The sequence below is a fragment of the Halichoerus grypus genome, chromosome X (genome assembly GCF_964656455.1).
Source record: "Halichoerus grypus chromosome X, mHalGry1.hap1.1, whole genome shotgun sequence".
Taxonomy (NCBI): Eukaryota; Metazoa; Chordata; class Mammalia; order Carnivora; family Phocidae; genus Halichoerus; species Halichoerus grypus.
Window position 1 is genome coordinate 104,570,002 of NC_135727.1, and position 16,817 is coordinate 104,586,818.

Consider the following 16,817-nt stretch of genomic DNA (forward strand, 5'->3'; position numbering starts at 1 on the left):
TATCTATAATATTAACTGTGTAACTGCATTTTTAGTATTTCGGTTTATAGCTCATTAAGTACTTCACATGAGTGGTACCATTTGAGTTTGGGCAACCAAATTTTGTCAGATTGGTAAGGACAGGGATTATAGTCAGTTTGGCTCGCCTCAAAGCCAAACCTCTCATCTTCTCTTCACATCATTGTGAAGGATTTTTAGTGGCAGTAACTCTTCTGATTATATATTTTAATGGGAAAACATTTTGCAACTGGTCTGTATAACTAACAGTGGGGCATGGAAATAGTACTATTTGCAGTTGTCCAGCCCCTCCATAGTAAGTGAGATTTCCCCACAGTTGGACTCATTTCCTCTTCTCTTACTCTCTCCTCAGTTCTGGGCAATTTGATTTATGTCTCCTATTTCTCCATGTGACACTTGGGGATAATGGTCTACACAGAGTTCACACTCAATAAATGTTGTTAATTGACAGACACATCATTCTTTGACTCCAGTCTCCAAAGGAAAAAACTTTATGCTTGTGTGTGTGTGTGTGTGTATGTGAGAGAGAGAGAGAGAGAGAGCGAGCGCAAGATGGAGAGAGAGAGGGGGAGAAGGTCATAGTTGTCACTGTTAGAGGAAATTAGTCACAAAAACAAATATGAGTAGGAATCTGGCCTTTGTCTCTCATAATTCAATGATGTTTATGAATAAAAGTTTAAAAAAGCTCTTTTAGTAAATTCATGTATTATATTCACTAGGGGTATATATTTTATATAAACCTATTAACTTTTAAAAACTATTATTTTAAAAAATCAATTGTATAAAAGTTAGTGTGGTCGAAAAGACCTCTAGAACTTAGTCTACAATCCTCAGGCCTTATTTTCATGGACATAGTAAATTTCTATTACATTTTAGGCTGTTATATTAGATGCCAAATGGGCTTATAATGACCCTCACCTAATATGCAATAAAAATCGGAGACTATTTATTAAAACTTTATTTTGAGTTTTCATTCTAAACACAGGTTTTGTGTTATTCTACTCTGGCTTCATGGCTAATGATGAATATACTTGGTGAGGAATATTTCACTTTAAGTGGCATTTCTGAAGTATTTGCATGGAAGGTGGTGCACAATTAAAATTATTCTAACAGTCTGTTATGCACTGTACACAAGTAATAAAATTAATGGATGCACTTGAAGTCATGATCCATTTCCTCTGGGTGCAATATATTTATTCATGGACTATTTCAGGGGTTGTTTAGAATATGAGATGTGAATAGATTATGATCCATTATCCCTGAGATTCTAATGTACTACTACAAAATGGCTTCCATAAGTATTGTTCATAATGCCTGGTGAGTTAGTGTTTGTATTCTTAAGTAGTTAGCAAAAAATTAGAAAAAAAAGATGCTCAAATGATTGATACTTAAAAATTTGCAGATATTCACACTTAAAAAGTGTCATAAAATTTAAAATTTTCAGTTGGGTTAAGGAGCATATAATTTTACAAAATACACATAAAACATTTACATATAATAGTAAAATTATTCACATTCCAGTATTCGTTTGGGAAACAGTATCCTTATTTATTCTACAAAAGTTTTAGGAGACTTTCTCAAAATAGATGCCTAATTCATGAAGTTGAAGTAACAGCATTTATAATTTTAATTTAAGAGGTAAACATTACATAATGTTCATGTACCAGTGCTTTTGATTCTTCCCCCAAGTATTTTAAGCAAAAGCAAATTTGAAGCAAGAGAGACTATGTGCGTGTTTGTGTTTGGCTTTTTGTGTCTATGGGTATTGCTCCCCTAATGTTCATATTCATATGAGGTAAGGTATTGATTTGGTCTTGTGTGAGTTCACAAGTACACTGTATTTATTCCTTACCTACTCTAAGCTGGGGACTCTATCAGATACTGCCAGTGGAGACCTTTTTCTCAGAGGGGTTTAGAGTTTAGAAGGACAGGCTACACTCTTGTTGAGCAGGAAGTATATTCACACATGAAGTAATACAATATTTACATGCAAATCCTTCATAATAGGATGTCTGATTCTCTGTGGTCAACATCATGTTTTTGCCAGTGACACGTAGAAGTTTCTGTTTTTAATTTTTGGCATGGTTGCCCTTTATAACTTTAATTGCAAATGAGTATGGATATATGGCCAAATACTCCAAGCTTTGCTAATAAACTCATGACTTTATCACTGGTTGATATGATTTCTTTTACAAATGTCTATAAGCACTTTCTATATCCCATATTAGTGTCCTATTATATAAAATGAGCACTAACTTTAAAAATACTAGTCATTGATTCTTTATAAATGCCCCCTTTCAGTCATTAAAAAGACCTCCCCCCACCAATTTCAACATTTGAAAGATCTGATCTCTCTTTTTTTGTTGTTGTTGTTGGCTACATATTATTTGCTGTAACATTGACTAATATTTATTGGTTGCCTGGCATATGTCAGGCTTTGTGTAACTGCTTCATATCTGCTAACTCAGAATCCTCATTGGTATCCTATGAGGTCAATTCTGTTTTAGCCTCATTTCATGGATGAGAAAAATGAGATCCAGTGGGATCAAATAATTGAACCTCATTTACCCATTTAGTAAAAGGAGTGAAATTTGAACTCAGTTCTGACTAATACCAGAGCTCTTACTGTGAATTTCTGCAACTTTCTGTTCCCTTTCACCATTTATCCTAATATGGAGATCCTTATTTTACCTATTATTGTATTTTAATCACCTTTATTCAGTTATAAAAATCAGTATGTTAATAAGTAGAGAGTACTATAGATTTCATAGTGGATTTGTACAAAACTTGCTTTTCTCATTTATTTTAATTCCTTTTCCAGTGATGTTTAGCATGTGGACATTTTTTTGGCCTGACATTGAGCTGATAGTTTTGGGGAATGATCAACAAGGACACATGAAATTCTATCCCTAGACTTTAATAGATACCACAGGACCTATTGATAGTTCATTACAGTTTGATTTATATTTTTCTGATTAGATTATCATGTATTATTCATATTGAAAATTACCTTATGGTTTTATTTTTTCACTTGAGAGGGCTGGCTCTTTATATGATTGACCTCTCTCAGGGACAGTGAGGTATTTTTCTGTGTATTTCTTTTTAATTTAGAGAAATGTTAAATAAGACTCAATGCAGTATCAGTTCATCAGTACCTTTAAATTACTTTACCATCTCTGGCCTACCTATATTGGAATTGGACCAACATGGTCTTACTTCTTTTCTAAGTGCTTATTCAAGTTTAACATATGCTGAAAATATTTCCTCTAAACATCTGATCATTTATATCCATGGCACATTTTTGAATCGTTATCTAACATAATATAACGTCTCTCCCTTGTGTATTTTAAATTACTCCCTTTTGTTTTCTAACAATAATGTTAGCATTTTATCATAGTATTTTTTTCTCAAACTGAATGCCCATATGACCCAGTTTTGGATTCTTCTCTTACACTTTGTAGCAAACCTGATCGTTTTGCAGCTACGGTTATTTAGTGGCATCCCCCAAACATATTTTGATACAATTCTTGGTCACTGCTCCAAACCAAATTATCACAAACAGTATATCACACAAAACATCCAGATTTCTCAATAAAGCCAATTGCTTCCTTAACTATTAGAGTATTAGAAGAATTTTTTAGCTTCTACAAACCTTTTATAGTTGTATATATGGAGACTTGCATCTTTTATGTTTTTATACATTATTTTAAAAGTTATTTTTCTTTAAAAATATATCAGCCAGAGAAGGAAGAAAAGATTGTTGCTAATAATATTTGCAAAGGTTGTGTTCTCCAATGTCCTATCAAAAGTTTGAAATCAGTGGAGTTACATTTCAAATCAATTGAGAAATGTGATTTGGTGCATAACATAATTAAACCAAAATGAAAACTAGAATATCTGAGCAGAGGAGAGTAAAAAAGGGTAAAATAATATAGTCGTTGAATTCAAATCTCTATTTTTTTAGGCTTTAAAAAGAGTGGGAGGCATGTTTGTAAAACCACAGGACTTCTGTTTGCTAGAGACGGTCTGTAGACTCGTTAACAAATTCCTTGCCCATTAACCAAATTACATTACTAGAAAGTCGAGTAGAACTAACATTCATAAAAGTAGATTTTTCTTAGACGACTTTGTCTTCACTAAATCACTTTAGCCCATAGATATTTTAATCTAGAGGAAGAATCTTACAGTGAGTTCATGATCCCTTTTGAGATCCCTATGGATATATGTAGGAATAGGAAACATTCAAATAATATTTCAAAAGCTATAAGAAAGTTACCAATGCTATCATAGCTGTATTTTAAAATGCATATCATATTTAATATTTTATATAATGTAATTTATTAAGGAAGTTACTATATAAATTCATGCTTTGTGTGTGTGTGTGTGTGTAAGAAAACTGGAATTTTGTCAACTAACCATAGAGAGTGAGTATTTTAACATAGCATTACATGATGTTGTTATTCTTTTTTGATGTGTATAGGATAATATACACTTGGATTGGCATTAGTCATCACATAGCACATTATGACAAACTTAAATAAGATCATGTATATTAAAAGACACCAAATTCCTAACACATACTAGGTTCTCCAGAAAGCTAAAAGTGATAATGATGTTCTTACGTTTCCATTTTGCCTTTGATAGATTTTTTTCTGCTTTAGTTTTGTTATATATGATTTTAAATTATCAGATCAACTTCCACATTTGTAAATGATATGTAAGTAACATGAAAATCTTTTTCATATTAGAAAGATTATTTTTTTAGTGCTTGTTTCACTTCTTTGGACCCATGGAAAATCTGCTTATTTCTGCCTTTCTATAGCAGAAACAGAGAATTACTGCTTTTTGATAAATGCTCCTTTACTTCTTTATTAAAATCCAAATAATATTTCAGCTAATTCCCAAACCATTTAAAAAATACGAATGTTAGTGTTTCGATGTACATTTCAATAGCATACATGATATTTAACAATGATTTGGGAATCCTCCAAAAGATTTTTTTGTCCATGATCAATCTTCCAATCCTCCTCAGAGCTTTGACCCTTTTTGTTTTTATTTAAATGTATTCTACTCTTCTACATCTTATGTGTCCTTATTTATTATTTTATTACATTCATACTCTTGATAAGATGCATCTCTAATAATTGACAATCAGTAATCAGAAATCCTGTTGGTACTTCTAGTTCTTTATCAGTAAATAAATGATTTGTTCAAAATCCTTCATATGATGAATACTTTTAAACTTGAGACAAACGGGTTTTCAGACGTCTTGCAGTGTGTGGCTTCAATGGCTATATTTTAAAAATCTTCTTTCTAGAGGGTGTTAATGCTGACAGCATCAAACAAGCCTCAGAACAACTGAACAGCCGGTGGATAGAGTTCTGCCAATTGCTAAGCGAGAGACTTAACTGGCTGGAGTATCAGAACAACATCATCACTTTCTATAATCAGCTACAACAATTGGAGCAGATGACAACTACTGCTGAAAACTGGTTGAAAACCCAACCCACCACCACATCAGAGCCAACAACAATTAAAAGCCAGTTAAAAATTTGTAAGGTAAGATTCTTTCTTCCTATTTGGATCACGATCAATAGGAATTTCTTGGCAATTTCCAGAAGAATAGCAAATTATTTAATAAAAAATTCCCTTTGAATAAAAAAATTAAACACAATAAAGATCAAAATGTAAGTGAAGAAAATGAGTTTAAATAGATAATGTCTGATGTCTGGATCCTAAAAATATGTATATACATTTAGAGTACTTACACATGGCTAATTGATTTTGTCAGTTTGCAGAATGGTGAAGCAGTTTTGGAGTATGGAAACTACACATATCCTATGAGAAATGGCCAATAATTTGGAGCTCTTTTCTATGACAGCTCATGTGCTAAAAGCAAAACTCAGTCATATGTTAAAAAAGTGGAATCCACACAAACACAAGCAGCTGATGTACTATATAATTGGATATATGAGGAAAATCTTTAAAACTGACAGTTCACTCAAATTTGGATAATTTGAGGAAGGTTTCCTTACCAAAATATTTCATCATTGTGCTTAGAGTCTGGAGGAACCTTAAGGGATAGTAGAGTAACCCGGTGTCAGAGCTGTAACCATTCTGAGGACAGAAAGGAGTAGAGAGAGAGAAGTGACAGAAACCTAGAAGGAGCGAGTTGGACACGCATTGTAAAGACAGCCTTAAGAGCCAGCCCAAGTGCCATCACAAGAATGGAGCCAGAAAAATCACCACACTGCTTCACTCTCCTCCCTGCCTCTAGAATCTGAATCTGGATAGAGCTCCCCATTGGCTAAACTTAATCAGTAGGCAGAGTACAAAGAGCCCTAGTCTGTTAGAACTCTGCATTCTCCTGAGTTCTAGAAGTGGACAGTGGATCCGGAGGGCCAAACAAGGTATAACTGGGACCAAGGAACCCAAGAAAGAGATTATAAGAGTATGTCTGCAAATGTAAGAAAATCAGAGTTATACAGTAATGAAGATCACTTGAATGTTTTACATGGTTACTATGAGCTGAACACTTTTCATGGAAAGTGGGGGATTGCAAGGATGAAAAGGTTTCTAGGATAAACATCAATGATAGACTAAGATGGCTAGGTTTAATCTGAGAAACAGTGAATGGAGGTTAATGTGCATACTTTGAAAAGAATGGTTTAAATAATGGGAGACTAGAGATGGAGAGGTGACAAGGATAGTTTGGAGGTAGTATTAAACTCAGGAAGGGATGGGAAATTCAAAGCTATTTTGAAGGGAAGAACAGTTGAGGTACCTGATGATTCTTTCACATATTGGTCCTACAGCTCTACGAGGAAATGACTAAATTCAGGAAATAAATTTTTAGATAAAGAATATAGTACAGAAAGGCATTTAGTTTTTTTAATGCAAATATGCAAATCTAGGGAATTTCTATACTTAAAGACACATTTTGCTGTTAATAGAATCCGTGACTCTTTTTTTTTTTCCTGTGAATCCGTGGAATACTCCACCTGCATTATTTCTTGTAACAAAATCTGATATTACCTTAACCTGTTTCTTGAGATTCAGATCCAAAAAGTAACCATAAAATCTACAAAATACATTCAGCCATAAAAGGAATAGTCAACGTCTCTAGTGTTGCTGAGAATGATACTAGGCGTATTAGCTGCCTTGAGCGGCCTGACAGATACCACAGGGTTATTGGTGGCTTGAACAACAACCACCGCCAAGAATGTGAATACTGGACAGAGAGGTGTGAGGGGTGGAGATAAGATGAAAGATGGAGCCCCAAAAACAGGCATATAGGAGACAAAGCAAGGACTCTTGGGGCCTGGAGGATATTGGTCTTTATCTGAGGAGTAAATAGAGATCATTGGTGGTTACATATCTTAAATAGTCTCTCAAGGCTAAGGAAGTCATCCTAAGGGAAATTATTTCTTTTTTCTGCATTCAGCCACAAGGTTCCAAATTTTGATAACATATTTCCATCCCTTTTCATCACCCCTTCCTCTTTTTCTCTGCACCTTTGGTTGCTATATTAACTCAATGAATCACCTTGGGTAAAATAGTTAGCAGGATAAGCTCACAGTCACTCATGCAAAAGTTAACATTATACTATTTCGCTATGATTAATGCTAGGTAAATAAATTTTTCCATCTTATTTGTCAGTGCATTCTGTTATTTGAAGATGTTTTCTAAGATTAGACCACAGTATTAGCACCAAATATAATGCTTGCTAGAACTGGTTCTTCATTTGGGGGTTAGAGAGCCCTTTGGGAATTGGAAGAAGTCCATGGACCCTTTCCCAAGAGAAATGCAAAAGTTTTTCCATTAGATAAACACAAAATTTTGAAGGATAAACAGACTCAGGGAAGATGCCTTACTCAGGAGGACTAACCACATTAAGGCCCTTTTGTGGAAATAGTGAATAATCGTTAACATCTTTTAAATGTTAAATATTTCAAGTCGAAATGATCTCTCCTATGGCTTACTCTCAGAACTTTAAGGTCTCAATTGAACATTTGCCCAAATGTTTTATTAGTTTCTGAGTCCCCTTTGTTTTGCAGAACACACTTTACTATACTGTAGGCTCCTTCTATAGCCCCCTAAACAGGAAGAATGACGGCCCTCCATCTGGCCAAATGTAAATCAGGTTCTTAAATGTTTCACAGCAGATGGCAATGATACCATTTGTAAGCCTAGTGTACAAAGTGCATGTCTTTAATTCTATAATCAAAAACACAGAGTATTACCCTTTAGCTCTTGTCTTATTCTTCATCCATGGATATACACCTACCTTCTAGCCCTTGATTGAGAGGCTTTACATTGGAATGGGAGACCTGGGTCATCTCCCTATTTATATAAATGGCTTTCATCTTCACCAGCAAAAGAATTTGATTGTCCGAGATTAACCTACCTGAATCAACTCTTACTGTTATAACCACATAGCAACACTCCTCTGAAAGTTATCCTTTATCTTCCAAAAATTGTTAACAAGTGACAGTGCCCATTAGGTAGTCTTGCTACTATGAAAGAACGTTTGGGATACATTTATCTTACTGAATCCTACGACAAAATTACTCTCTCCAAAACAGTATGCATGCATCCAAAAAATAACTTGTTCTTTTTTTTTTCTTTTTCTTTTCACTTTGACTACCTGGAAGCTCAGATTTATATTTAATTCATAATTACTGTAACTTTTTACATTTTCCCCTCCTCCTAATTGTCTTGTAATCCAATCTTAAAAGTTTAATTGTCCTTTTTTTTTTTTTTTTTTTTTTACATTTTTAAATGGTAAACAATCCCGAAGTACTTTTTTTTCTAAAGGTAGCAGAGGTGTGAATTATAAGTAAGCAGTCATGGTAATAATTCTTAAAGAGCATTTGGACATTCTGTATGAATTCCAGTTATATGTGTAGCAGAGACATAGGAATTGCAGCTTCACTGGAAACAAAAGAGAATGAAAACATTCTCATTTGAACAGCACTGTTCCAAAGAAATATAATGCAAGCCATGAATTTGAGCCACATATGTAGTTTTAAATGTTCTAGAAACAATATGGAAAAAGGTAAATGAATTTCAATAATGCATGTTATTTAAAAGAGTAAATTGAAAATATTATCATATCAAGATTGAATCCGTATTTGAAACTATGAGTTAATATTTGTATATTTTCATACTAACTCTTCAAAATTCAATGTATGTTTTACAATGGCAGCACATCTGAATTTGGACTGGCCACATTTCAGGTGTTCAGTAGCCACGTATGGCTAGTGACCACCATGTTGCACAGCAGTGGGTCCATGTGATTTTATCATCCAAACCAGAGTACTCTTTGAGAGTGGAAGGGGGTGTTATTAACACTTATGCCAGGACAAGAAAAGCAGAGCAAACTCTCACCCTAACTGAAACAGTGGTAATTGCCTGTTCAGTCAGGAGAAGTAATGTGCCCATATAAGAGACAGATAATTACAGACATAAATATAATTTTGTGTGAGTTTATATAAGTATTACATAGATTATGTAACCTACGAAATATCCGTGTATAAAGATAAATGTGTAATTTAATGCAGTAGGTACGTATGTAGATATATATGGATTGATGTAATTTATATTCTTCACAAGTGAATTTAAAGAAAAATATTGTTCATTAAACAAGCTTAGAATTTGAAGCAAAGGCACAGCATTTTGAGATAAGAGGGATACAGAGGAACATTCATGTCTGATTGAGAGGATATAAGGTCATTCGTAGCACTTTTCAAGTGCAGATTCACACCCATTAATGCTGTAAATGATGTGATTTTGAAATTTAAAGACAGTTCTATATGATGGTATCTGTTGAATGAAGAGTCAAGGTATTTTTAAATTGATGACCTGTGCGAGGCTGGCCTAAACTCTCATGGATATTTCTTACCAATTTTTTGATAAGGGCATTAAGCTAAGCTTGCATCCCTGGCTTTTAACACCTTTCTTTGCAAAAATGTAATCTATGCAAAGTAAAAGTTTTATTTATTTTAATACTCTAAATTACGGTACAGGATGAAGTCCACCGGCTGTCAGCTCTTCAGCCTCAAATCGAACGATTAAAAATTCAAAGCATAGCCTTGAAAGAGAAAGGACAAGGGCCAATATTCCTGGATGCAGACTTTGTGGCCTTTACAAATCATTTTAACCAAGTCTTTGCTGATGTGCAGGCAAGAGAAAAAGAGCTTCAAACAAGTAAGTAAAAATACTTGAAATGGCTACTTGCTATTTTCCAAATTCAGTATTTGTTGGAAAAAGAGAAAGTACTCACATGAAAGAGTAATTTCTATCAAAGGAATCCACTGTCCCTACATTCTGTAGTAATAAGGAATAAGATACCATTGTTGGAAAACATATGTGTTATATTTTCATTTCTCCCCCTCACCGCCCATAATAATTTCATGACTTTGAGGAACAAATAAAGTATATTTTTTTTGTTTGTTTGTTTTGTTTTTTAAAGATTTTATTTATTTATTTGACAGAGAGAGAGTTAGTGAGAGCAGGAACACAAACAGGGGGAGTGGGAGAGGAAGAAGCAGGTTTCCTGCCAAGCAGGGAGCCCGATGCGGGGCTCGATCCCAGGACCCTGGGATCATGACCTGAGCTGAAGGCAGACGCTTAATGGATGAGCCACCCACGCACCCCAAGTATATGTTTTATATAGGCATTAACATCTCCTTGGTGGGTGGCAAATTTTACAATCAAAGATTTTGAACACTGGAGGAAATAAAAGAACAGTTGAAGCCTTCTTAGTAGGTTTTCATTAAATCCTGTTTGCTTTATGTACAAAGATATTTAGCTAGGCTTCTTACTAATACTTCTATTCAGTTTCTATGAAGATTGTTATAGCTGTAACATACATGTAGCAACTGAAATTCAGCAAAGGACAAATTATTCTCTGGGCAGCATTTTACTGTTGGATCACTGTCACTATGCATTATCCTCTTTTTCTCATTTAATAATAAAATATAACCTAAAAGTGGAGCAGTTACACAAATGCCTACCATTTGACCAGCAAAATTTTCCAAGATGTCTCTTTTGTTTCTCACCGGTATGCTCTTAGGATATTAATAATGTCTGGTCCAAAATAGCCCAACTCATCAGCTTAATTACTAAGACAAAAATGCCTTTGACAGACAGGTTTATGAACACTTTCAAACATTAGTGAGTTTTTGGTTCGCCATCCATATATATATATATATATATATATATATATATATATATAAGATTATATATATATATAAGATATATATATATATAAGATTATAGAGTAAATTTGGATTTTAAGACATTAAGAGAAAAATATTTAAAAAAATGTCTTTCCCAAATTTGTTATGAGAAGCACAAGAACATGTATTTGTTTTCTACTAGAACTTTAATTAGTTGGAAAACATGTTTTTTGACTACTTCTCTTTGTAAATATCCAAATAATTTACCAAATCGTAATGTTTCTAAAATGAGTATAGTGATATACATGAAACGTTCCCTGTTTTCCTGGTTTTTAAACTTCGATTTCTTGGTGAGGTCATGGAATGAACTGAATAAAGCAAAAGATAAGTGCATTTTTTGTTTTTTTTCCTTTTACTTTAAAGTTGTTTTTGCTGAGGGGTTTATTTTCCTGGTAGGACATCAGGTAATACAACTTCACGGTGATGTCAGCTCCCTCTAGTGGATTTCAGTATACTTGTGGCTGGGTGTCTAAAAATCAACTGGGGAAAAGATTGTGACTGTCCTAAATTTTCAAACATTGACCTGTTTAACATTAATGCATTTCTCTCGTCATAAAATCTGTAAACTTCCCTTAAAATCAAGTACACGTTAATGGTTATATTGTAACTGCTGTGCAAAGGAGCTTATTCACTAGAAAATTATTTTAATTTACACGTACCTATTATTATGTTAAGGTTCAACATTTTTTCTCTTTATTTCAAAAACGTTCAGAATGTTGATGTTTGTTGACAGCTGAGCTTTGATTATGATACTACAATATAAATAGATGATATATACTTACTATCTATATAGAGCCATCAATCTGCCCATCTATATTATCATGTCTTTTCTTTTATCTTTTATACATATGATGATCATAAAACTGTCAAACATTTTCACTTCATTGATTTATAAATAAAATGCCCTCGGGGCATCTGGATGGCTCAGTCGTTAAACGTCTGCCTTCAGCTCAGCTCATGATCCCAGGGTCTTGGGATTGAGCCCCGCATCGGGCTCCCTGCTCCGCGGGAAGCCTGCTTCTCCCTCTCCCACTCCCCCTGCTTGTGTTCCCTCTCTCACTGTCTCTCTCTCTCTGTCAAATAAATAAAATCTTTAAGAAAAATGTCCTCCCTTAACTTTATTTTACCAAAACATCTTTACCAATTTTACTCACTCTTTTGGAAATCTTATCTTGATAATTAATAATTATTATTTTAAAATGGATTATATATGAATTATAAGTTATATAATTTATATGTGCATGTATAACTTATGGGTTATATATGTACACTATACATAAATTATATGTATATGATTATATACATATCAATTATAATTGAATTATATATTTTTATATATTTATATATTATAAATTTATATATGTACCTTAATATATTATGTATTGATATATAAATATTATATACCTATATATAAAAGGCAAATAAAAAATTCACCATATCAAGTCATATTATAGTTCAGTTTGTTAATTAATCATTATTTCCAAGGAATTTTTACATATGTATGCTTTACTCCCAAACTGGCATGGGGGAGTAAATCTGATTTCTTGTATTACTCCACAGTACTTTGAACATATTAAGTATTCAGCAAATAAGAGCTAACACAAGGGGTGGTAATCCATTCTGACTTTCAACTCTTCTTTCCTTTTTTTTCTTTACTAGTATTCTCACAATGAAACAAAAACTTGATTTTTAAATGTACTTTGAGTAGTGAAAATTGGTCTAAGGATTTGCTGCTTGGTACCTGGCAGAGATGTTATGAAAAAATAATATTGAAAGATAAAATGCATTCTATATTCATAGTGATTTTTAGTCTATAAATAAATCTTTCGTGTAAATTATCTTTCTTAGTCCTCACAGAGCAATCCTTTAAGAATGTTTTATTATCGCGTGTCACAAGTGACCTCATGGAGCTTGAATAACTGAAAGGATGAATATTAGGTTGTATAAGAACTAGCAAGTATACATGGATGTTTGTAGTGACATTATTCATGATAACCAAAAAGTGGAAGCAACTCAAATTCCCATCAGCTGATGAGTACAGAAAGAAAATGGGCCTCTCTATACAATGAAATATTATTCAATAATAAAGTGTAATGAAGCACCAATACTTGCTACAGCATGGATAGACCTTAAAAAGATGCTAAAGAAAGAAGCCAGCTGCAAAAGACCATATGTTATATAATTCCAATTATAGGAAATGGTCGAAATTGACACACCTAGAGAGACAGAATGTAGATTAATGGTTGCCTGGGGCTAGAAGATTGAGAGAGTAGAATTGTCTCCCAAACCAATTGCAAGGGACCTTTTCTAGAAACTGCAAACCAGAAGGACTATGCTCTTATTTAGAGGAATATAGAAAAAAGAGCACATGGCTTGTTACAGGTGATCTCTTATTTTAACAAGAAAGGTTTTAAATGTACTTCTTACCTGTAAATATGAAAACAAAACTTGTGCTATAGTTTGGATTTATTTCAATTGGAAGTATAAGTCATGTCGAAAAATAATTATTAGGGATTTGTTTAGTTTTGCAGAAACTGGAGGAAGTGACTACATTAGCTATGACAAAACAAGCGGGTTTTTCCCCCCATTAAAGTTCAGAAGGATTTTCATTTGTTCTACAACCTTAGATTTCTGGCCTAGTACTGTCTTTTTTAAGAAAAAATTGCTGGCAAACTGAACATAATTTAAAAAATGTGATAAGAACATGAAACATGAGATCTACCCTCCTAAATTTTTTAGTGCACAGTAGACTATTAACTTTAAGCACAATGTTGTCTAGCAGATCTCTAGAAATTAACTCTTGCATGACTAAAATTTTATACCTGATAAACAGCAACTCGCCATTTCCCCTTCCCTCTCACCTGGGCACCCACCATTCTATTCTCTGCTTCTAGGAGTTTGATTCTGTTAGGTACCTCGTAGAGTAGAATCATGTGGTATTTGTCCTTCTGTGACTGGTTTATTTCATTTAGCATAATGTATTCCAAATTCTTCCCTATTGTTGCATATGGCAGGACTTTCCTATTTTTTAAGGTTGAATGATATTCTATTGTGTGTATACACCACATTTTCTTTTTCCATTTACCCATTGATAGACATTTAGTTTCTTTCCATATCTTGGCTATTGTGAATAATGCTGCAATAAACATGAGACTATAGATACCTCTTCAAGATCCCGATTTCAGTTCTTTTGGATATGTCCCCAGACATGGCACTGCTGGATTGTATGGTAGTTCTAATTTGTAATTTTTTGAGGAACCTTTATACTGTTTCCTCTAGCAGCTGCACCATTTTGTATTTCTACAAATGGTGGCGAGTTCCAATTTTTCTACATTCTCAGCAGTACTTGTTATCTTTTGTTACTTTTTGATAATAGCCACCCCAGCAAGTGTAGGGTGATCTCATTGTGGTTTTGATATGCATATTTCTCATAATTAGTGATGTTGAACATCTTTTCATATATCTGTTTTCATTTGTGTGTCATCTTTGGAGAAATGTCTATTTAAGCCCTTGCCTATTGTTTTAGTCAGATTATTTTTTTTCTGTTGAGTTGTAGGAGTTCCTTATATATTTTAAATGGTAACCTCTAATCATTTATGTGGTTTACATTTATTTTCTCCCATTCTGTAGGTGATTGTTTTATTCTGTTGTTTCCTTTGCTGTACAGAAACTTTTTAGTTTCACGTGGTCCCATTTATTTTTATGTCAAATCCAAGCAGTCATTTCAAGACCAATGTTAAGAAGCATTCTCCCTGTGTTTCATTCTAGGAGTTTTATGGTTGCAGTTTTTTGGTTAAGGTTTTAATCTGTTTCAAGTTGATTTTTATATGTGGTGTAAGATAAGGGCAGCCTGCCTAACCCTTGATTTTTTTTAAAGATTTTATTTATTTATTTATTTATTTATTTATTTATTTATTTATTTGTCAGAGACAGAGAGAGAGAGGAGCAGAGGGACAGGGAGAAGCAGACCCCCCACTGAGCAGGGAGCCAAACGTGGGGCTCGATCCCAGGACCCTGGGATCATGATCTGAGCTGAAGGCAGACGCTTAACTGAGCCACCCAGGAGCCCCACTAGTTGAAATTTCTAAAAGAATTTCAGCTGAGGAAATTCAGTAATCTGATACATAATTTTGAAAGCTCTAACTATTATGTTAGCCTCTAGCTGGTTTGTGAGAATCAAGTAGAAGGGTCTGAGTGGAAGCTGGGAGACAGGAAATTGTTGCTATGTATATAAGCCTAACCTTAGACCAGAGTTGTGATAAGGAATATAAAGGAAAGTGGAGGCAGCCCTTGAAGAGGTGATGATCTGAGGAGGATTGGTAGGAGACACTCTCACAAAATGACAGGGAGTAACTTGTGCTTCCTATAGGGATAATTCACGAAAATTTTGGGGCAACCAGCAGAAAATGATCTCTGTGGCCATAATTTCAAACACTGTGGTTAGTTCCTGCTAAGATGCTGATCCAATGTGAAGATGCTGAGATGAGGAAGGGAAACAAAAGTTGTCTTGATCTAACTATTCTAGAGCCAGGTCAGAAAATTTAATGTGCTTTTATATTTAAGTAAAGAATTATTTTATTCTAAGAAACAATCTATATTGCCTGGCTCTTGAACTCCAGAAAAAAATTATGAAAAACTGTAAATGGCTCTTTTTATTCTGTTTTTTTCATTGATACCATCAACATCAAGCATAACAGACATATTTGTTTAAGCTAGCTCTGTGCTTTATACCTTGAGGTTCAAGGAATGCTCCTTGACCTTGAGAATCTTGGGGAATATGCTAAATGCTAAGTAGAGCATAAAAAATTAAAAGATTTATATTTTAAAAAAATGATTTACTAGGACTTCTTGAAGATAGGATTACTGAACTAATAGGGCCAATTTTAGAAAATAATGTGGAGGGGCGCCTGGGTGGCTCAGTCGGTTAAGCGTCTGCCTTCGGCTCAGGTCATGATCCCGGGGTCCTGGGATCGAGCCCCGCATTGGGCTTCCTGCTCCGCGGGAAGCCTGCTTCTCCCTCTCCCACTCTCCCTGCTTGTGTTCCCTCTCTCGCTGTGTCTCTCTCTGTCAAATAAATAAATAAAAATATTTAAAAAAAAAAAAAAAAGAAAGAAAATAATGTGGAAAGGGGGAAATGCAGCAAACCCCCCCAAAACTGATATTGCAATAAATAGTTGAATAGTGTAGTAGTTTATACTTACACAAACTTGGGTAGAAAATTGTGAGAAAGAAGTGGAGAATGAATCCGTTATTCAAGCAGTGACTATTAGGGCATTGCTTCTGAAAAAGACCCAGATTTCAACTGATTCCTTGGAGACATGGCTTTTAAAAAAATTCTCAGGTGATCTTAGATAAAATTCTGATAAACCCATCTATTTTGCTCATATCAGAGCACCTAGGGCCTTTGTGGGAATGGAACTTGAGTAGCAGGGACTTGTAGCAGAAGGAGTAGCATAAACACAAAGGCTTGAATAAAGTGATAGATTTTGGGTGAAGGATTTATGATGATGAGAAACTGGGCTGAAAAGTTGATTGACTTCCAACATCAAAGGTCCT

The 16,817-nt window shown here is 34.1% G+C and overlaps 1 protein-coding gene across 9 annotated transcripts in view; it reads left to right on the top strand.

Annotated features, from left to right (window-relative positions):
* The window catches only part of DMD (dystrophin), a 2,185,421-nt gene that overhangs the window by 843,403 nt on the left and 1,325,201 nt on the right, over positions 1-16,817 (top strand). For all 9 annotated transcript variants that reach the window (XM_078064107.1, XM_078064109.1, XM_078064106.1 and 6 more), the window contains 2 exons: positions 5,336-5,577; positions 10,047-10,227. In XM_078064107.1, the coding sequence (XP_077920233.1) occupies positions 5,336-5,577; positions 10,047-10,227 (423 nt within the window). The remainder of the gene's footprint in view (positions 1-5,335; positions 5,578-10,046; positions 10,228-16,817) is intronic.